Source organism: Eublepharis macularius, chromosome 6, assembly GCF_028583425.1.
Source record: "Eublepharis macularius isolate TG4126 chromosome 6, MPM_Emac_v1.0, whole genome shotgun sequence".
NCBI classification, from domain to species: Eukaryota; Metazoa; Chordata; class Lepidosauria; order Squamata; family Eublepharidae; genus Eublepharis; species Eublepharis macularius.
The window spans coordinates 63,521,020-63,542,766 of NC_072795.1; the positions used below are offsets into that span (position 1 = coordinate 63,521,020).

The 21,747-nt window shown below is 42.2% G+C and overlaps 3 protein-coding genes across 10 annotated transcripts; 2 read left to right on the forward strand and 1 right to left on the reverse strand.

Moving 5' to 3' along the window:
- Positions 1–35: 35 nt before the first annotated feature.
- CUTC (cutC copper transporter) lies at positions 36–8,378 on the reverse strand. Of its 8 annotated transcripts, none has more exons than XM_054982729.1 (9): positions 8,352–8,378; positions 5,973–6,044; positions 5,103–5,162; positions 4,367–4,576; positions 3,422–3,457; positions 3,028–3,161; positions 1,981–2,008; positions 843–948; positions 36–455 (listed from the first exon to the last, which is right to left on the reverse strand). In XM_054982729.1, exons 2-9 carry the CDS (start codon positions 6,040–6,042, stop codon positions 344–346), a joined length of 756 nt encoding a protein of 251 aa, XP_054838704.1. In that variant the 5' UTR covers positions 6,043–6,044; positions 8,352–8,378; the 3' UTR covers positions 36–343. The 8 variants fall into 8 exon arrangements, with proteins under 8 accessions (XP_054838704.1, XP_054838702.1, XP_054838703.1 ...); XM_054982727.1 differs by lacking the exon at positions 8,352–8,378 and adding an exon at positions 8,297–8,351; XM_054982728.1 differs by lacking the exon at positions 8,352–8,378 and adding an exon at positions 8,192–8,270.
- A 1-nt stretch (position 8,379) lies between these two features.
- On the forward strand, positions 8,380–18,406 carry LOC129331993 (cytochrome c oxidase assembly protein COX15 homolog). Its single transcript, XM_054982725.1, has 9 exons — positions 8,380–8,539; positions 10,343–10,530; positions 13,583–13,705; positions 13,932–14,118; positions 14,543–14,710; positions 15,387–15,468; positions 15,704–15,858; positions 16,978–17,091; positions 17,701–18,406. The coding sequence occupies exons 1-9, from the start codon at positions 8,462–8,464 to the stop codon at positions 17,830–17,832; spliced, it is 1,227 nt and encodes a 408-aa protein (XP_054838700.1). The 5' UTR covers positions 8,380–8,461; the 3' UTR covers positions 17,833–18,406.
- A 452-nt stretch (positions 18,407–18,858) lies between these two features.
- On the forward strand, positions 18,859–21,674 carry LOC129332163 (V-type proton ATPase subunit e 2). The gene is made up of 4 exons (XM_054983059.1): positions 18,859–19,033; positions 19,667–19,714; positions 20,421–20,542; positions 20,875–21,674. Exons 1-3 carry the CDS (start codon positions 18,930–18,932, stop codon positions 20,512–20,514), a joined length of 246 nt encoding a protein of 81 aa, XP_054839034.1. The 5' UTR covers positions 18,859–18,929; the 3' UTR covers positions 20,515–20,542; positions 20,875–21,674.
- The last annotated feature ends 73 nt before the right edge of the window (positions 21,675–21,747 follow it).

The following is a 21,747-nucleotide window of genomic DNA, read 5'->3' on the forward strand; positions in this document are numbered from 1 at the left end:
TGCCATGGCCTCTATGTGAAGAAGATCCACATTGACAAAGTGGTTTCAGGGTTTATTTGAGGAGTGAAAATCATAGGGGCTGCTTCCCAATGGTATGCTCCTTTAGCTAAGCCCCATCCCTCCCCATCATTTGCTCCCCACAGACAAACACCATAACAACATCTAAGGAAAAGACCATGCAGAGCCAGAGCAAGAAGTGTGAGAAAAACAACCACAGGTTTCTTCATTTGATTGACCCATGTCCTTTAAGCTCTGGCTGGGATGATGTTGAAATGTCAATGTCTAAGGACTGGGCAAATCCCAGGGCTTTGGGTCTTCCTATCCCATACACAGCACTCTTGTTCTACAGGATGTTCTTTGCAATTGCATTCAGGGTCCTCACTTTGGCCACATCTGCCACCTTGATGGAATATTCAGATGCAGAGAGGTAGCCACCCATGGTTACGCTGGGATTTCTGAAAGAAAACCAACAAGAAACTTTCTGGAATCTGCACCCAGAACAGCAAGTTGAAAGACGACCCCAAGTGCTTTCTTCCCCATTAAAGTCAATGTATAGCATCTACCACCAGAACACAGCCTGCTATCCCATGAAGAATTGTCAGATATACCAAATGTTACCCTCTGGATGCTTCTTCACCTGCAGCATCTGAAATCAGGCACCACAGGTAATGTTAATTCTTAATACACAAGGATCAAGCTCTTGCTCCAGGCAAACTTAGCCTGTCAGGCTCCAGTGCTCCCCACATTCTTAGCCGGATTACTTTCCCAAGCAGTGGTGCTGAAAGAGGTTCACAGAGCATGGACCCCTCAGCAGATCAATGAAAAAAGTCTTGCTCAGTTACCTGAACTTCATGCCAGAGTCACTAGTTGAGCGAGCTGAGCAGTGAAACTCAGAAGCACCAGAGCCCTCCAAGATCCTCTGCAGGTTTCTTTCAGTTATGCCTCCCCCTGGTGGAGAGAATGCATTGTACAGTCACAAATTTGCTGACCTGTTACAGAAAAAAACCAGATTCCCAATGACACAAAATACAAGGTCATTCCTTTGTTTTGAACCTGAGGATGATTCACAAAACACATCCGTCTCCAATATGAATGGATGCTGCTGACACAGCTATGCAGTAGCTAGACCCTCTGAATAATGTACTTTCTAGGAAGGAGGACATTTCCACTAGAAAAGCTGCAGCATGTGGGCATTATATAACTACAAATTTGCCTGCCTTGATTAACATGAATGGGCTTATTCATGTTGCAAACTAATGTTCATGTTACGAACTTATGGGTGGTCAGAGACTTGATAAAAGAACATTAATGTTCCTTGATGGTAAAGAATTGCCTCCCATTTCCTGCCTTCAAAACATGACACCCACTAGAAACTCGGGGAACAGAGAAAAAGGTAGAAGCTGTTCAGATAAAGAGTTCTGAAGTATGAGTTAGGTTAGTTAGAAGCAGCCTGGGAGTGGGAGTTCCCACTTTTGCTATGGGAATCTGATGCAGACTCAGCAATTGTGCTGCCTGTTGCAGAACTGAGAGCTGCTGAAGCATAGGGGATAAATGGTGGGGTTGTGAATCAGCCCTTTGCTTGTTAAAATCCCACTACTGCCATGAGCTTAGCAGGTGGCCCTGAGTAAGCCACTCCTCTCAGCTCTAGCTCACCAGCTCTATCGTGGGGATAATAATAACTGTAACTTTGTTCATGCTCTGAGTGGGACACTAATCTGTCTAGAAGAGTAGTATGTAAGTGCAGTTATTATTACATTTCCCCTCTGATTTGTTCCTGTATTTGAGAATAAACAGATGACAAAGACATGCATCTCTAGTGTTATGTCTCATCCAAACAGCAAACAGCAACCTTGCACCACTTCCACAAGACTTCTCACTTCCTGAGAAAGTGGGGAGTGCTTAACAACATGCTAGGCTGATGCTTGAGCTTTGACCTATACTAACTATCATTACATATATACACTCACAGCAATGTCCTACCTGGCACAACAACAATCCTGCCCTTGGCCTGGAAATGAAAAGAAAAGGGATTTGACAGAACATATACACACAGGGCCTGGGACCAGGCAACAAAGGAGAAGTTCACTTTTCATAGCCAATGGTTTAGCGATTACTTAAGTTTTTAAGTTAAATGACTGGCATTTCTTAAAAGCACTGAAAATTATATTAGGGGCATGCAGTCAACTGTTAAATACACCCCTTTTAGGATACCGTAAATCTACTTCTCTCTGACACCTGTATTAGCTGTAGAAATCAGAGGTAGCAGTGCTGGTCTACTCAAAAATTCAAAACCAAAAACACCTTTTATTAGGATCAATAAAAATATCACAAAACAATGTGCAAACTTTCAAATTCTCCAGAACTCTTCATCAAGTTGAATATTTTTTTTTTAAAGTATGAATGTGGGAGATGGTAAGGTCTCTTTTCCACATATTTTGCAGGACACGTTGAACAGTTGTAGTGTAATCCTATGCATGCCACTCAGAAGTCTCATTACGTTTAATGGGATTTACTCCAAGGTTACTATGCTCAGGACTATAGCCTTAATTAATCTAGGTGGTGCTGGGTAGAGCTAGTTTCAAGTTACATCTTGGCATTTTATAAACAAAAAATGGCAGACTATATTCCCGTGACATTTGAACATATATACTGCAAGCAAAAGTGTTTAATATTTGTTATTCTATATCTGTTATTTGCCATACTCTCCTCTCTACCCCATTTACGTATACATGTATCTTGTATTTCAATTATGTTTATTACTTTATTTGTATAAATATTCAATAAACCTAAACTTGGAAAAGACAACATCACATAGATGGCATGACTCTCTTAACAGTGCAAGGCAACTTTTCCACATATTCAAAATTGACCTGTCATCAACGCTGACCCATCACCCACGTGAAGCCCATGATCGGTTGGTATTCTTGTGCCCTCAACATCTGCTACCTGGTTCTTGGGATAGCAATCTCCAAGAAGGCAAGCAAAGGTATGAAGAGAGTAAGTAAGCTGAGAAAAATGGCACTTCACCTGATCTGTCAGCCGCTTTATCAAGGGCAATCCCTCCAGGGCTGAGCTGTCACAGCCACTGGTCAACACTCTTTCGAACCCTATTGATATCAGGGTCTCCAGGGCTGCCAGTGGGTCATAGACCATGTCAAACGCTGCAAAGCAAATGGAACATGTCGGTAGTGGCAAAATACAACAACACCAAATTCAAACACTATGATGTTGATATCAGCCACATGTTGAAAGCACAAACCCTGTTGCTAAACCCAACACAAGACCCCCAAATCTGTAGTAGGCATCACTAATATGTGCAGCATTCTGAGTGATTTCTCACAGCCTCATCAGGCATGGCCATCATGCCTGAGCTGTTTGTCTGCAAGACAGCAATCTTCCACTCCAAACCCCAGAAACTCACCTCTATGGAAAGTGACTGGCAGAGGGCGAGAAACAGCTGCAAAAAAAAAAAATGGATCCCAAGTGGTTATCACATATTTGTTGAATGAAGAATCTTTCCCTTCCCAGCAGGGGAGCCAAAGGCAACCATTGGCCTGCCTCCAACACTTTAGAGCAAACAGTATGGTTCCTCATTACAGGCCTTTCATCCCCAGTTAAATAGCTTTTTATTTTATTGCTCATCTTGCACGTGGGCAAAATCTATAGCTGCCCATACATGTGCTTTCTCTGTAGAAGCCCCACCTCGTGGAATGGCCTGCCTGAGGAGGTCAGGAAAGCTTCTACTCTTCTGGCTTTCTGCAAATCTGAATTATTCAGGAATTTTTTACACAAGTAATAGGGCTGTGCTTAAGAAATGGCCCAGAAAAATGCTTTGGTAAGGGACAGGGACTATTCTACTGGGTACTGTCTGTTAATGTAGATATACTCCTACTAGGTAGTCTGCACATTGTTAAAGATGTCGGGTTAATTATTTATGCTTTCTTTCAGATATTCTATCTCTGTGTTCAGATGTATTTGTTTTCAAATTTCTGCAACCCATACCCTATTTTATTTGTTTACTGAATGTCCTAGCTGTTGAACATATTTATTTGCACTGTGTAATCCTCCTTGGGCCTCAGTGAGAAAGGCAGACTATAAATAAATAAATTTCAGAATGCCTTTTAAAATCATGGTACTTCTCAGTTTTTAAAAAAAAGAGTTTCAACTTTTAAAAGTTTTTGAATTTTCACTGTATTTATAATATGGTTTTGCTTGATATGGGATGGGTGGTGTTTTGGTTTTTTTTGCTTTATTTATCTGTGAGCCACAGTGAGTACATTTTGGAGTGGAAAGGCAGCATATAAACAGTAAAATAAAGATAGTACTGGCAGTCATCAGATTCAGTTTCTGCAATGTAGCCTCTCACCCAACAGTGCTGTGCAGAGCTCTGTGTCCACACGCCCATCCTCAGTCAAGGCTCCAAATACCAGCCCGTCAGCACCATACTGCTTGGCCAGTCGGATGTCAGCTTTCATCACTTCTACTTCCCGGTCAGAATAGAGGAAGTCCCCCCCTCGGGGACGGATCATCACGAACACAGGCACCCTTATACACTGCTTCACCACTTGCAAAAGGCCTGCAGGCAAAAACAGGTTCAATTCAGGATATGGCATGAGTTAATAGCTGGATATGCCAACAAATATGTGAAAACTAGAACTCTGCAGAGTGACCATCTGCTCGGGAGTGAAATTCTCAACACAGGATCTTGTAGCTACAAGGAATGAAAGAAGAGGCCTTCTTTACACTGGAAGAGATAGGGCTGCTGAAGAAGAGAAGATGAAACAGGATGACAGAACTATAGCTTGTCTTGTCACAAGCCCAGAAAGTGCACATGAAAAAACTGTTGTCTCATTGCAAGAATAAGTATCCACCAGTCCTATTGTTTTAGGGACTGGTGAACAGTGATGTACATTTTAATAAACAGGTGAATGAATACCAGCTACATCCTTCCTCTCATGAACAGGAAGCCGGATGGGTAGATGATCTAGTTTACTAAGCTCTTCCAAGGCCAATAAGTATCTCCTTATTGCTTGGTTGCTCAGTAGTGATACACAGTGAAGACAGCTGTTGGGTTGCATCTTAGCCTGTACATGCCAGCTCACCAATGCTAGGTGTAGTTCCTCCTTCCATCAAATTAGCACACAATTCAAGGCGGCCAGCACCTGCAACAGGAGCACAAGTTAAAGTGAAGCTTCCTGGTGGGCTTGCAAGGTTTCACATCTTAAGAACAAAGATGAATAAGGTAGTGGGAAGCTGAGCTAAAGGACCCTCTTAAGTTTCAATTTAGGAAGAATATCTTCTATAGTTGGTTACTTCAATCCTTACTCTGAAATCTCACAGAGGTAGATGAAGATTATTAAAAATAAATAATCTAAAGGTCTCAGCCTATATTTTACAAGCAGCAGCATTTTGCTGCTAGATGAAGTTCAAAGAACTAAACAGAACAGTCTCCATCCTAACCAAAACACAAAGACTATAGGTGTAAGCACAACCTATAACTACAGTAAGTGATTTATAGAGCAAACCTAAGCAGCTACCACCTTTTAACCCCACTGACTACAGTGGCCTTAGAAGGATATAACTCTGTTTAAGATCGCGCTGTTAGCATCATTCTGCATCAGTGCCACACACCCTGGAACTGGAGGTCCAAAGAGAAAATATGTGCATATGCTTAGCCTCTAAAACACAGCTTAGTTCTGTGGGGTCAACTGCTTGTCCCAGGTGATTTCCCAATTTAACTCTGCTAATGCAGATGTGGGCAAAAATGAGAGTATGTCATCTATTTGTTTACAAGCTTACCCCATCATGAGGGGTCAGAGCAAGTAACAGGATTGCAACCATAAAAGAGCATATAGACATTCTTGTCCTGAGGGTTCATAATAGTATTACTATTCTGCCCATCAGAGCTTTGGAGATCTTCATTTAGCTTGGGGAGTGAATCATGCCTTCTTTTGCAGTCTTTGTGGCATTACCTCCCCTCTCTGCATTCACAGCAGACTCGACTGAATCAACACACACTTCCATGAGAAAGCCATTGGCCATTCCTAGGAGAAAAACACAGTAAGACCAGCTGTACATCAGCAAAAAGAGACATACAAGCTCTGTTGAGAAGGGTGATTTCTAAAGTTGGATTTTGGTTTGATTCTTTCATCTTGAGTACCAAACCACATCCAGCCCTCATAACCAGCAGCTTAATAAATTTTGCATCATTGGTCCACCTACTCAGCCAACTTCTATCTGCATTTATTATTCAGGCATTTAGGATGGAAAACTGGTATTCAGTAAAGAAGAAAGATAAAGCTCAGTGTTTATCACCACAGCACAGAGACGAAAGGATGCATCTGAAGCCAAAGACTACTTTTGTCATTAATTCTGTGGTCCCTGACTCCATGGCTTCTTGCTTTTTTTGGACCTCTGAAATATTTTGAACTTGGTTTTACAGCATTATAAAGGGACAAATAACTGCTGAGAAGGGTGACTGCTAATTTTCCATTCCTCTAGTTTTCAGTTTGATTTTTTCATCTTTATTACCCAACCACATTCCTCTTCATGTCCCTCTTCTTTTCCAGTTATTCCTCACAACTAACTATAGTTCCAAAAGCTACTTCATACAGTTCTACTGATTCAGTGATTAACAACTGCACTATGATAAGCGATTTAATATTAAATAGAAGTTGCTAAAGATGATGTACCTATATTGATATCCATTTCCTCTTCCTATATAATAGTACATGCTGCTCTTACTACAATGAACACAGTTGAACTGGCTTCCTTTGTACCTGTTCCAGAGTTTCTTTTCAAAGGAATCTAGCTCTTTAGTACAAACTGAAGCCGAGATGTTTAGTTGTGGATAACCAACAAGAGGGCCACAAAGTATAACATGCTGGCTTTTACAAGACATTAATAACAACCTGTAAACTTCTGAGCAAAAAACAGCATATTTAGAAACAAACTGCTTTGCCTAATGCAGAGCAATTCTAGAGATGTTGACAATATTAGGAAGGATCAGTAGTAAAATACATTTTGAAACAAGCAGGGCTTTTCTTTAAATTTGTGTTTAAAGTTGTTTCCCTAATCCATGAAGAAAGTTCCTCTTCCTTAGCTCCCTGAGCATACAAAGTGAGCACACACATAACTGCCCTTACTAACTATAAGTGGGATTCATGTAGTTTCCTATATGCATATTTAAAATACTGCCAGTTCAAAGCAAAATTCTGCTTTTTAACCTTAATGAACTGTACAGCATCTTTGCAACCAACTCCCGGTTGGTAGCTGCTTCACTCGTAAATCATATCCCACCGACCCCCTTAAAAAAAACACTTTTGAATGTCTATATTTTTACTCTGCTTTTCCTCTAAGGAGCTCAGGATAGAATACATGGCTCTCTCCTCCATCTTGTTTACCATACCAACCTTGAGTGGTAATTATTCTTTGAAAAAATAATTAATCCAAAGTCACTCATTAACTTCCATGGATGAGCAGGGATATGAAATTGGGTTTTCCCAGACGGGATCTAATACTCTAACCACTGCAGGACAGTGGTTCTGGTTATCTGGGGCACACATATTATCTTTCTGGATCAAAGGTGACCTAAAATATGCCTTTATTAAATAAATACAAGTTTATGCCGGATGTTGCCGGCGTTCATCGCTACTGTCTTCTTTTTATGGCTTTAAAGCAATCAAACTGAACTGAACGTTATTCTGCTTTCATAGAGAAAAAGGATTAGCTGATGCATTAAACAAAACCACACGGTAGGCCTTCTCATGAACTTTACCAGCTTAGAAAACGAGGATAGCATGTCAAATCTTTAATATATTCTACCCTCAAAAAAATCCCTAAACATATAAACCCAGAAGAAGGGCTCAGAGCTTAGCCTTCAATAAACACATTCCTCCTCAATACAGGGATGGCTTTTTATTGGGGAATATTGAGGACAGAATTTCTCCCCCCACCCCTCCTTATACATGGGGTGAGTCCAGAGGGGGCACGTGACGCCCTCTGTTCCCGGTGAGAAGCAATGAAGGCGGGACAGCAGCGCCTCAACCCAGGCCACTCGGACTTCCGCTCCTGACTCCGCCCTTCGGATTCTATTTCCCTTCTGCTCTCGGTTTCCGGTCGAGTCCCCGCCCACTCACCCGCGCACCCTCCCTCCGTCCCCCGCTTCCGGTCCCCTCTCTTCATTACGCGCCCGCGTTGACGAGGCCCCGGAGGCGGTGTTGGTGTTGCCCGTTGTGCGCTACGCGTCCCTGAGGAAAAGCCACGCCCCGTTCGCGCCACGCCCCTCCGTTCTCACCTGCCCTTGGCTGCGCGCGCGCGCTCGAGAAAAACAAGAAGTGCCGCCTTCCTACCTGTCACGTGGTATCATGGTCACGGAAAGCGATGCCCTCTTGCGTTCCGGAAACGCTTGTGAGCGCTCGTGTGTTAGAAAGAAACTGCTTCCAGGTTGTTTGGAGAAGCGATGCTGCTGCGAACTTTCCTTGGAGGAGCTCGGCTTGCGTTAGCCCCTCGTAGAGGAGGAGGAGCCTTCCCTGGCAAGGTACCTTCAGAGGTGGAGCTTGGTGTCTGTGGTGATTAAAAATACTCCCTCGATCGAAGAGGCATCTTCTAGTCCTGGTCTATACATGTAGCAGAGTTGGGCGGTAGAATAGGCTGTGCTAAATTAATCTGCTTAAAGTGCACGAGCGAATTGACGTAATTGAATGGTCTTGACTAGGACCTGTCTCGTTGTTGTGCTAGGTTTTTACTGTCACGGAGGTGTTTTTTTTTAATGTGGAGAGTTTTGTTTTACTTAAAAAGTGAACAAGTTTCCTTCTAGCACAAGTCTTTGTGAATTAACTCCCACTTCATCATCTTTAATCCATGAAAGGTTGTGCTATAATAAAAGGTTGTTTGTGTTTAAGGCTCCACAAGACTCCTATTTGTTTATGCTGCAATAGAGAAACATGCTTTGTCCACTGTAATTTTGTTTTGGACCATTTAAAAATGGTTATTTGTCACCTATGAGCTGAGGTGATGGGACTCATTTTGCCTCCTTAGCATTCTATCCCCTCATCTAGTGGCATGCCTTCTGCTTAGTCCCCATCACCTGGTGAAAGCTATGCATATGTGTAATATGCATGTGTGTGTATATTGGTAATAAAAGTGTATATTGGATGTCTTCATGTATCTGAAGAAGTGAGCTGCTATTCAGAAAACTTCATAAGGAAATAAATGTCATTAGCCTTTAAGGTGCCAGAGAACTTTTGTTTTATTATCCTAACTTAACCTCTTTTTATTATCTCTGTTATGTCAGGCTGCATACTTCTCCTAGCAGAGACCTATAAAGAGCTGTGCATGTTGATGATGCTATGTAAAATGCAGATCAAGACTTAAAGCTAAGCCATCCCTAGAATGAGGATGTTCCTATGGTAACTGGGGCACGGGCTAGCGACCCTTGTGAAGTGCAGTGTTTTCCCAATGAAAGACCTGGAGATGTTTTAACTTTCATCCCTTGTTTGGAATTTGATATGCACTTCTTTATTACTAAGGCAGTCATGGCTATGAGGAAAGCAAGTAATCTGATCATAAGGTACCTGGGAATTGTGTTCCTCAAATCCATCAAGTCTACTATTCTGTCACGGGTGGTAGCTGGCTGTATTGCCTTCATACCCTCCTTACACACTTCCCTGTAGTGATGTTTTAAGAATATCTTGAATGTAAAAAAAAAATGTTCTGATAATCCTCACTAATAGTTCTTGTGCTTCTTGGAATAGTGTTTTATGCATTGCAAACAGACTGGCTGAGGTAGCAAGAGAAGTATAAGACCACTGCAAAAAATTTATTTTATTTATTTATATTTCAATTTATATACCGCCCATCCCCAGGGGCTCTGGGCGGTGAACAGTTTAAAATCAATAAAAACAAGAAAACAACAATACTAAAATCAATATACAAAACAATAATGAAATAAATTAACCAAGTGCAATGGTGGGGAGAACCCCCCCCCCCGAAGGTGGGAGGCCGACATGGCACCTCCCCCTTCAACCACCGAATGCCTGGTGGAACAGCTCTGTCTTACAGGCCCGGCGGAACGATAATATGTCCCGCTGGGCCCGGGTCTCCATTGTCAGAGCGTTCCACCAGGCTGGGGCCAGGACTGAAAAGGCCCTGGCCCTGGTTGAAGCGAGGCGGGCTTCCTTAGGGCTGGGGACCACCAGTAAACATGAGCTTTTTAGATTCTCTGTCATGTTTGAGAAGTACCCCTTCGCATTTCAGTTGTCTATGCAATGAGAAGGTGGGGCTTGCAGTCAGAAGGTTGCTACTAATTGTTAATAAACTCCATTTCCTTCTCTGTTCTCAGCAATGTCTTCGGTGGTGGCAACCCCCACAAATATGGACACAACACAGCACATTGTCAGAAGTGGCTTCCCACCCCAGATTGGCAGTACCAGTTGTCCCCAGTGCTGTGAGAGATCAAACCATAGGCCGCTGGCTCCTAATCTGCAGTGGGACTGTGGCTGGAGCTGTGGTGCTCGGTGGTATCACTAGGTGAAGCAAATCAGCCTCCTTTTCCTCTTACAGCCTTTGGCTGTGTTTCTTTTACCTGTTGCTATGGTTTCCAGCTCTGATAAATTCAGTGGATCTTTCTGCTTTCAGAAGGGGTCTGTTTCATTTTCTGTTGTGTACTGCTTTGGAAGATGCTACAAGGAATGGTTGTTCCAGCCTGTCCCTTATAGTGTGTGGATCCCAAAAAACAGAAACACAAGCTCTCTCTGCCCTCTGTATCCTGTGCTGTTACTAATAAGGAATAGCACAGGCTTATTTTGTAGGTGTCCTACAGAGACAGTAATTTTATCTCATAAGGCTTGAGTTGGGAATGCGATAGCACTCCATATAAATCAGAGAGAAGAGCATTTTGGGGGGGAAAGGCATAGTCTTATTACCTAAGATTGCTTAGGGTGTCCAGTGCAGACAGATGGTAGAGTAAAGCTTTCTTCATAGGTTACATTAGATAGAAAAATAATAGGCATGCTCTGACACCAGCATATATCATGATATGGAATACTTATTTATTTTTATTATTTTCTGCATCAACTGGAGTTCCTGAATTATCTTTAAGGGCAGACTCATGTAAAGTGCATTATAATAGTCTAGCCTTGAAGTAACCAATAGTATGGATCTGTATGGTCAGATGAGCTGGCTCAAGGTAGGGGACCAATTTCCAGGCTAAATGGAGCTGGTAGAATGCCTTTTTTGCTGTTACGTTCTTGCTTCTTCAGTAATTCTGCAAGATCCAGTATCACTTCATGGCTCTTTACTGAGTCAGGGAGAGTCAGCTGGACCCCATCAAAGGTGGTGAGCATGGTGTTCTGCAAGAGCTTTCCAACCAGCATTGCAACTGTTTTGTCAAAATTCAGTATCAACTTGTTCATCCTTAACCATTTAATTAAAGAAGTAAGGCACTGATTTAGGAGCTCTAAGGTATCATCAGGTGATTTGGGTGAAAAATAGAGAGCTGAGTGTCATTAGACTGTTGGTGACAGCCTACTCCAAATCCACAAATGATTTCTCCTGTGGTCTTCACATAGAGTCTGAATAGCATATGGGAATAATTTTGAACTCTGAGGGACTCCACAAGATGAGTTCCACACTGATGACAATTGGTCTCGAACCTACTTCTACCACTAAACACTTAAATGAGATGGCACAGTCCACAGTGTCAAACATTGCTAATAGAGTTGTATGGCCTTTGTTAACATTCAAATGGAGAGAGCTGACTAAAGCCACCAGTGTTGTCTGTCCTGTGACCTGACCTGAAGCCAGACTGAAAGAGGTCTGGAGCAGCTGAGTCATCCAGGAAGATACAGAGTTGTTCTGCCACAGCTGTCTCTATCATCTTGCTGAGGAAGCACAAATTAGAGACTTGATGATAATTGGCCCCATCATTCTTCTTAAGCAAAGGTTTTTAATTAGAAGGCAGATGATTGTCTGCTATATTAACGGTCTTCATTGATGTGATCCTTACATCCAGGATACAGGTGGTAGCCTTCATTGATCTGAAAAGTTTGTTGCCACCCATCACAATAATCAGTTTAAAATTACTTGTAAGACTAGGAGGAGTATGTGGATCAGCTTTCATGTTAAATATTCATGTTAAACAGCTACACGAACTTGTAACTTGATAGATTGGTTACATACATTGGAGCAAGAAATGTACACATCCCTTGTTGACCAAATCATCTTAAACTAAACACACAATTCAAAAGTTGGAGAGATGCATCTTTCCTATCAGATTTAATTGATCTGATCGAATTTAATTGGTTTCCCAGGAAATGCCTCAATGATCCTAATCTGTAATTTTACCATCTTTAGATAGAATACTAATTTTTGTAAGGAAAAAGAATCTTTTAACTATGCAAGTTTAAATAAACTTTGATTATAACTTACGGTAGTGTTTGTGGGCTTGACAGCAATGTCTAGCATCCTTGTAAGTCATTCAGCAAACAAAACTAGAAATTTAGGCTAGATTGCAGTCCTAAGGCTTTACTAAAATAAGATGAAGATATGGCAGAGGGATATAAATGCAGGTCCACGTTCTTACACAGTAGTTTTGAGAAGGCTGAGTGTAAAAGAATGGCTAGAAATCTGAAGCCAGCATATAACTTTAGAGGAGTAAAACTGTGGAATATCCATCTGCAATAGTTATGAGAGTGAAAAAACCCTCATGTCCTTTAAAAGACAATCTCATTTCTTTTAAAATGATGATAAAGGCACAGGGAGTGTTGTTTAGATTAGCATAACACAAGAGGATTTAAAAGCTTAAATGCTTTTCCCCTTCTCATGTAACCATGGTCTGAATAGTGGCTATACACATCCACACTTCATCTTTTATCTCTTTGCCTTGTTCTTCCCCTGCTTTTATGTCTGCTTTTACACTGTTACATCACTGACTTTACTGTTGTTTTAAAATGCTAGTGACAGGTTTAATTCTGTTGTTTTAGTTTATGAGGAAGTTATTGTTAATTTTTTATTTTAAATTGTATTTTATTATTTTATGATGTTAGCTGTCTTGAGCAAATTCTGAAGAATAGGGGATCGAAATCTTTTTAATAAATGTATTTTTCAGATTGATGGAAATGTTTAATCTGTGTCACATTTGTTTGGGCCCTCCAAAGACACTCCAGAAGCAAAGCCTTTCTTCCAGGCTGGTTTTGCTTCCTGTGCACCCAGTCATCAAATGCTGCCTTGCTATATGTATGTAGTTTACATGACTTTTAAATTGGTTATCCCTTCATATGTTTTAACTGTTCAGGTAGTTAAGGGTGGATTTTTTTCACAGTATGTTTTGGTACATGTTCTTATGTAGATTGGTATTTCTAATCTGTTTTAGTGAGTTCCAGGTTGCAAATTAGGTTGAAGCAGTTAATTCAGTCAGAATTAAAGATGTGTTTTTTGTTTACATAATCTTATCTTCATCACTAGAAGGTTGTGGGTAGACAAGTTTCCTTGTCATCTGCATTATCACTGTATCTCCATAGACATCCCACCACATTTCACTCCTCCCTCAGTAGTGAATTATTTCTATGTCTCTCCTTCTCAGACTGACAGAGTCTGGTCTTTCCATGGTGGACTGGCACCTGATACGGGAGATGAAGCCTCCACGGACACAGCAGGAGTGGGAGACAGAATTCCAAAAGTACCAGCAATTTCCAGAATTCAAAATGTAAGTGTGAGCTGGACTAAGATTCCCAGAGACCAGATTTCCCTTAAAAGAGAGACAATATCGGTTGCCACCATCAAGGGGTTACCGCAGCCAATGGCATGAGGATAAGGGCATATTGGATACTTTCTTGCAAGGGAAGACTAGGTGGAAAAAGGAAAGTGGATAGCATGGCACTACCTGGCTGCTGCTGGTTTTTAAAGGCTCTTTTTCCCCCCAAATCCAATAGCCTGAACCATGACATGACACTGACGGAGTTCAAATTCATCTGGTACATGGAGTATTCACATCGTATGTGGGGACGGCTGGTAGGGCTGGCTTACATCATCCCAGCAGCCTACTTCTGGAGGAAGGGCTACTTGAACCGATCCCTGAAAGGTCGTGTCCTTGCCCTCTGTGGGCTAGTCTGCTTCCAGGTGGGGAAAACACTGCAACCTTGGAATCCTTCAATGACTGTGGGTGTATGCAAAGCAGTTGGGATGGAACATGAATTCCTTGTAGGCTCCAGGGCTACGCAGACATAGATGTGAAGATAGGGCAGTGATGTGCTCCATAGATGCTTCAGATGGTGATGCTTAGTGTATTTGTGCAATGGGGACAAGTGGGCCAAGCTTGTGAAGGGCTGTTCATTCTCTTATTCTCTCACCTTTGTGTGGGTGGAACAGATGTCACTTCCTGGAAAGGCATGATGGAAGGTGGGATGGTGAAAGGGAGCTAGATCTTTGATTTTAACCGTTTTGATGTTGACAGACCCAGTTTTCTGGCAGGTAGGGCACGTGGTGTTAATGAGGAGAGCAGGCTTTATTTCACTATAATTTCCAGGTATTTTTTTTCTCACAGGGTCTGTTGGGCTGGTACATGGTCAAAAGTGGACTAGAGGAAAAAACAGACAGTCATGATATCCCTCGGGTCAGTCAGTATCGTCTAGCTGCACACTTGGGCTCTGCACTTGTTCTTTACTGCTCCAGCCTTTGGACCAGTCTTTCATTGCTGCTACCACAGCACAAGGTTTGTTGGGAAGGGGGGCAGGCAGAAGTCTTGTTGTAGGCATCACTGCACTTTTCAAAAGGCTATTAGTTAACAAAATCCGGCAAGAGAAATGCAGGCTGCAGAGATTCCAGCCTGGCATGAACTATTTTAGATAGCTTGATTGCCACAATTCTTCCAGTGCTTGTGACTCCGTTTCTCTAATATTTCCTTGAAAAGAAATCATAGGGTGATGCAACAGAAGAAACTGAACCAAGTCCCCTTCCCCTGTGCATCCTGAGAAGAACATGTCTCTGAGGTCCACAATTGTGGCCTCCAATAGTGTGGTAAATAGGCGGTAGGGTTGAATAGAGTGTGTGTGTCCTTCATGGCAGTTGCTAAGAGTGCCTACTGTTTTTTGTAGAAATTTCTGGATTCACAATTGTATGTAATTAAACACAAGCCATGCCTTCAAAAAGCAATGCAGGACCATTCTTGTGTAAGAAGGAGGAGTAAGGGGGAGAGATCTTTGCTACTGATGCTGACTTAGAATCTTAACAGTGATGCAAAGATGTTGGTCTGTGGCTAAGAATCCACTGGAGGTGTTTGTTTCTCTGCCTATGGAATATTAATTGGCTGTTTTGTTCATGCTTTCTATGGCATATATAAAGTGTTATTGCATATATCTCTGATCCTTCCTCTGCTTGACTTTTGCCAGTTACCTGAAACACACCAACTTCTACGCTTGAGAAGGTTCACTTATGGAACAGCAGGCCTTGTTTTTCTCACTGCTCTTTCAGGTAACCTTCCTAATTATTACAGTGACCTTGTTCTTTCAAGAGACAGAAAATGGCATACTTCAAGTTCCATGGAAGAGTTTGACCTTTTCTGGTTCCAAGGTGTTTAGATGCTTTCTTCTGCAAGCAGTGTAGCTAGGAAGAAACTAAATTTGCACCTTTATACATTTAACTCTCAAATGCCTAGTCCATCTACCTGTGTATTGCCAGGTTGTCATCCTTTTCTCTGAAATTACAGGGGCATTTGTGGCAGGACTGGATGCTGGCCTTGTATATAATTCCTTCCCCAAGATGGGAGAACGCTGGATCCCTGATGATCTCCTTGCCTTTTCTCCATGGCTGAAGAATATTTTTGAGAATCCCACAACTGTGCAGTTTGATCACAGAATCCTGGCAAGTATCTTGATCTTCTTAACAGCAGCCTCTTCATTGAGCGTGCTCTTATTGGACTTGTATGAAGTAGCAGAGTAGTTGAGCATGTGGACTGTGAGCATCTGTAACTCAGGGGCAATTGCATACCTAAGGTCTTCTGTTCACTCCAGTGAAAGGATCTCAAATAGCAGAGCCAGGGAAGGCTGTTTTCACTTAAAGTAGTGGGAATGATGGTTTAGTCTGTTTCTTTCCTTAAAACATTTCATGTTATGGATGCACTCCTAATCCACATGTTCATAGAATGCATCTGAGCAAAGCATTCTGAAGGTGCCCCCATACTTATGGGTAAGATAACTGCTTGTACATATCCATTCTCTGTTGTAGTCCCCACTTTGTGAGGCAAAGAAATCTCCCACACTTTTATCAATCCACAGTTTGTGTAAAACAGAATTGTTCAGAAGGGCATTTTTATAAAGGGGCTAGGGCTGCCGTATAATAGAATGGTTCGGGAGAATGCTTCTTTATAAAAGGAACAGGCTTATTGTATGTTTTAAGCTACTGGTACTGCATTGTCTTCTACTTCAGTTATTCCATTTTCTGCATTGTTTTATGATGTATCATATCTGATACTTTCCCCTTTTGTATTGTTTTTCTAACTTTTGTAATCCTAATGTTATTGCAGTGTTATAGAGTGCCTTATACTGCCTGATTACATTGCTTTTTATTGTGCAATCTATCTTGAAGTTAGCAAATGGTGGGCAGATCATAAAAGGTGATATGGAGTTAGCAAATGGTAGGCAGATCATAAAAGGTGATATGGAGGCTATCAGTTTGGGCTGGGGAGCTGCTAGGGTCAGAGTTTGAGTTGGTAAATGAAGAATCCAGGAGAAGGTTCACCATAAGAGTAGCTACAAGGAATATGAGTTACAAGTGGAGGAAAGTGCTTATATAAATATGGGTTTGACCCCATGTTTATTTTTTTAAAATGCATGTTTCAGGAAGAAAAACATATACTGAACCATCATTCCTACAACACTGAAAACATGGCTTTGTGAATCGGCTTGCCCAGTAAAATGGGGGCCATTCCTTTATTGCTGTCTTCCCATTCTTTCAATGAGTGCCTTTCTGTTCTTCTTTTAGGGAATCTCATCAGTCACAGCCATCACAGGTCTGTACTTGCTGTCCAGGAAGATCCCTCTCCCACGCAGGACTAGGATGGCAGTGGCTTCTTTACTGGCTGTGGCATACCTCCAGGTACTGACTCCCTCTTTTAACACAACCATGTTCTTTGCTTGAGGCAAGTAGCAGCCTTGATTAAGGAATGCCAAGTTCCTCCTCCCTCCACTGGCTTGTGGCTAATGGCAGCACTCTCTTAAGTGTGCCTCTGTTAACCATTTAAAACTGAAACTAGGTGCCATAGCACTGCACATCTTTTTGTACGTTCTGATCTTAAATTGAGCAATAAAAAGAACTGCAGTAATGTTGCATCATGGAAGTACAGTACAATGCTGTTAGTGGTTGCCTTTTTCTCTCTGCCTCTGGTTTTAAATTCAGATGGCGAAGAGGTTGCTGCCATAGCACCTCCATTAGCATTTTATAATGGAAAAACTATGGAGGCACTTTCCAATGGAAGATGGGAGTGGAAAGGAGAGCAAAAAGAGGTAGGCAGCTGTTCCCTTATTATTTAGATAGTTGTGATGTATATGTACTGAAGCAATACCTAACATATCAACAGGTGAGGTATTTCTAGGTATAGTTCCTTCTGTGTAACAGTAATCCTGTGCAGGCACATAAGCGTACATCTGCACTGAGGTTTAACTACTGCTGCTGATGCCAGCTCTTGCTCTTTTTGTTTTTCTGCAGGTTGCCCTGGGTATCAGCACACTACTCCTGTATGTCCCAACTCCTTTAGCAGCCACTCATCAGTCAGGGTCCTTGATTCTGCTTAGCGTGGCTCTTTGGCTTATTCATGAACTTAGGAGGATCCCTAAATAGCTCTGCTGTCCCAGATAGAACATTTCATTGGGCCTGAGGGCTCAGGGATGCTGTCTTCACAACCTGTGCTGTATGAGCCTCTTCCTGGAGCACCCGATTTGGTCAGAGGACAGTTCAGAGTGGAACCTTGACTTCATGATCGGGAGCACTTCGTTGCAAAAAGTGATTAACACAAACTTCTGTTTGTCCAGCTGTATCTGCGTTGTTTGTTCAGGAATGCGCAGGTGACAAAGCTACTTCTACGTGTTGAAGAATCAAGGTGATCTTTGCTGTGCCTCAGATCCTGGTTTGTCATTTGGCTGGGGCTGCAGCCAGCAGCTAATCTCTGTTGTGTTTCTTTCTAGAATCTATAGAGGAATGAAATGATAGGAGCACTGTAAAATTAAGGGAGAGTTAACCTTGGGTTCTAGATGAATAATGGAGTGCTGTGTATGTTTGAGTTTTACAATGCATGGGGGTAGTGCATGTTGGAGCATAGAGAGCAGGGCCATGCTAAACTTGAAGTGAATAATGTACTGTCATATTTATGTTTTGAACAATCACATTTTCTTTTTAATAAAAAAAATGAAATGCCTGTCTGTATAACCTTTTTTTATTCAGCTTCAAATGTATATTTCCTTTACCTCTAGTTGGTTGCCCTAATGACCAGTGCTGCAATAGTTGTTAGCATGTGTAAATGCAAGATTAGGATGAAAAGGAAGCTGCAGCTGAAGCAGCCCCTATAATGCAGCGTGAAACTCGTATTTCCTTTCTCCTTCCAGTAGCTCGCCTAGAGTAAGGGCATGGGCCTAAGGGATAAGATGAAGCTTCTTAGGGATGGCGTTGCTCTTCTAGCAATCTCCCCCTTCCAGCTCCGCAGGGGCGCGCGGGACTGCCTTCCTCTCCTCCCCGTAGAGAAGGTCGTTGAATGAGCAGCAATGCCGGCCAATCAGGACGACACCTCCGAATTCTGAGCGAGGATAGGGGCCCGAAGGGGATTTGACGGAGCTCCCACGTGACTGACTGGGGATGCGGAAGGGGCGGGGCTTAATTTTCCGTGGCTGCCTCCTTCCGGTGCCCGAGCTGAGCTCCGTCCCTCAGTCCAAGCCGGCAAAGCCATGACCACGCACAGCTTCGCGCTGCCCGTCATCCTCTTCTCGATCTTCTGGGGGCTGGTGGGATTCGCGGGGCCCTGGCTTGTTCCCAAAGGCCCCAACCGCGGGTGAGTCCCTCTTCCTTGCAGCGCTTCCTCGGTTGCGTCCTTCATCAGCCCTGCTGCAGGCTCAATGATTCAATGGAGAGACTGTCGCGCCCAGGCGGTCCCAATCAAAATAATAACTGCGCCCCCACCCCGGCCTGCAGAGCCTTTCAGAGCGCTGCTCCTGCTTCACGGGCCGGAAGGTCGAAAGTCGGAGCTACAAGCCCCTCAACCACTACGGCCTGTTTATGACACTTCAGAGATTTCGGCACGTTTCCCTTACGCGATTTATGAGATTGCAAGTCTTTGGTATTATCAGAGTTCGGGGGAGGGGAATCATATTTGTATCCAAAGTTTTTTTCCAGGGGGGACACAAAGCGGTTTACAACATTATTCTCCTATCCTTCATTTATCCTCACAACAAGCCTCTGGGGTAGGTTGGGCTGGAAGAGAATGGCCAACAAAAGGTCATCTAGTGAATTTGTATAATAGTAATAAAACAATATTTTATTGTTTTAAATTAATATCTTTACACTTTCAATTTAAAATGACTTATAAGATGGGATGTTTGCATGCATAAAGCATTGTGCCTGACCCTGAAAAACTATGCTTGGAACACTACCCTGCTTAACTATGATTTTTCACTTTCCCCTGCAGTGTGATTATTACCATGTTGGTCACCACTGCCATTTGCTGTTACCTCTTGTGAGTATCAGTGGGAAGAGGGCTGGTTATGCCTAGTAGGATACCTACTTTTTTCATTTTAATACACCTAGGGTAAGGTGCTTTGATTCAATGCTTTCTCCTGCTTGTTGGTGGTACAGCAAGAAATTCTGGACAAGTGTTTTTGTTAGTGATCTCTTATCTCTGAGGCTAAAGTTGATACTTGGTTCTCAATTCCTCATTCAACAAAGAAACACATACAAGCCATGTCTGCATCTTTAAGTCATCTCAAATCATATGCTCCTGTCAATTGAGAAACTGTACTCCCTCCTTCAAGATCCACTATAACATACTCTTGTGTACTAAAACTTTGTCTTGGAATATGCATGATACTTCCAGGAGAAACCATTGGGAGGAATTGCTCCCTGAGATATGTCTTTGCCACAAATCATCCATCATTGCTAAGGGGAGACTGTCCTGGAAGCTCCTCCTCAAAATTCTACAATGGTACTAGGTACTTTCAGTCATATTGGTTTCAAGTGGATTATATTCTATTCTTAACAATATACCTATGAATAACGAATTAAGTCCTTAGCTCTTGAAATAAGCTTAAGTGATCTCTAATCAGCTTTGGTAGCTAGTGACTGTCTGCTATGAAAAGGCTATCCTGGCATCTTCCTGGTTTTCATCATTGGCACAGGGCTTCTAATTCAGCTCATATCCTTCTTACTTTATCTCCTGCATGCAGCTGGCTTATAGCAATCCTGGCCCAAGCCAACCCGCTGTTTGGACCCCAATTGAGAAATGAGATTATCTGGTATGTGCGTTACCTGTGGGAGTGACCCATGATGCTGCAGATTGTTTCAACAGGTACCAACCCAGTTGTGCAAATAAGTTTATATAAGTTACACCCATCTGCATGTATGTATCTGTCTTAGTCCGTTGTGGCCTGAAAGAATCAGTTGGCTTCCAAGTTATGAAAATTTTTGATTTCTTCTTGCCTCATGCTTGCACCAGTTGGGCCTAGAAATAGCATAACCACTGCACTGAAGAAACATGCTTATAATCTGCCTCTTTTAGAAGATTGTAAGATACTTTCTGCCCCAACAAAGAGCTCTTTTAATGCCAGAGAGGGAGCAGCATGTTATCTTCTGCATGAGAAGGGTTATTACTGAGAATCTCTTTCTGTCTCTCTCTTCTAGGTTCTCTCCTGATTTAGATACAGCTCCATGTCTTTCCCCCTCCAGTACCAATTCAACAGATTTGCAGCTAAAATTACCCAGAACAGTAGGACCAAGTACATAAAGGGACCATTACACGTATTCTTCAATGCCTGTTTTCTCAGTCTGAATTGAAGTTGACTTTTTCATCCCATTTTTTTCAAAAGCCCTTCCAAAGACCCTGAAAGTTAGTACTGTCAGCAGCTGGGGGTTAACTGTTGTAACTTGGATCTTGTACAGAGGAAGCTCTGTAAATCTTCTTGTTCAAGAGATTATGGGTTGGAACTAGACCTCATCATTTCACTCCTCAAGATCTTCTATTGCCGTAGTAGCAGCATTTCATGGAGATCAATAGGCTGCATGGGAGGGGGGAGCAGCAGTAGGAAAATTCTACCATAGGAAAATGCAGTCTGGATCCAACCCATTATATCTAGTACATTTTTATTTCCCCTACACCCCCAGAGGAACATAAATGATTTTCTTTTCCTTACTTTAACCTTACAACAACTGGGTTAAGTAGATGCGGCTGAAATTGACTAGCACAAAGTTGCTCAGTGAGCTTAATCAGTGTGATTTTATCCTATCTGACATACTAACTGCACCACAGTGGCTCTCACTACAGTTTTTTCTTGTAAAGATAGGCTCACCCACTCAGCCTGTGCTCTCTCCTACGTTTGTGCCAAGATGTATTTGTCTAAATTCTTCTCTCCTGAATTGCTGACTTATGTGTATATTTATTTGCTATAAACCTGTATTGTGAAAATAAAAATTTTAGTATGTGATCTTGTGCATGATTGAAAGTTATAATAATTTCCCCTATACAGGGAATTGTCATTGCTGCAGAACATATGAAAG

What these genes read in the sequence shown, in the direction of transcription:
- CUTC (XM_054982726.1), bottom strand. Translation starts at nt 8,184, where the DNA reads ATGAAGAGAGGGGACCGGAAGCGGGGGACGGAGGGAGGGTGCGCGG. An exon ending in GCTCTGCACAGCACTGTTGG is followed by an intron (nt 3,458 to 4,366) that starts GTGAGAGGCTAC and finishes TTTTTTTTGCAG; the next exon opens with CTGTTTCTCGCCCTCTGCCA. An exon ending in TAAAGCGGCTGACAGATCAG is followed by an intron (nt 2,009 to 3,027) that starts GTGAAGTGCCAT and finishes TTTCATTTCCAG; the next exon opens with GCCAAGGGCAGGATTGTTGT.
- LOC129331993 (XM_054982725.1), top strand. Translation starts at nt 8,462, where the DNA reads ATGCTGCTGCGAACTTTCCTTGGAGGAGCTCGGCTTGCGTTAGCCCCT. An exon ending in GTGCTCGGTGGTATCACTAG is followed by an intron (nt 10,531 to 13,582) that starts GTGAAGCAAATC and finishes TCTCCTTCTCAG; the next exon opens with ACTGACAGAGTCTGGTCTTT. An exon ending in TGCTGCTACCACAGCACAAG is followed by an intron (nt 14,711 to 15,386) that starts GTTTGTTGGGAA and finishes GACTTTTGCCAG; the next exon opens with TTACCTGAAACACACCAACT.
- LOC129332163 (XM_054983059.1), top strand. Translation starts at nt 18,930, where the DNA reads ATGACCACGCACAGCTTCGCGCTGCCCGTCATCCTCTTCTCGATCTTC. An exon ending in CCCAAAGGCCCCAACCGCGG is followed by an intron (nt 19,034 to 19,666) that starts GTGAGTCCCTCT and finishes TTTCCCCTGCAG; the next exon opens with TGTGATTATTACCATGTTGG. An exon ending in GCCATTTGCTGTTACCTCTT is followed by an intron (nt 19,715 to 20,420) that starts GTGAGTATCAGT and finishes TCCTGCATGCAG; the next exon opens with CTGGCTTATAGCAATCCTGG.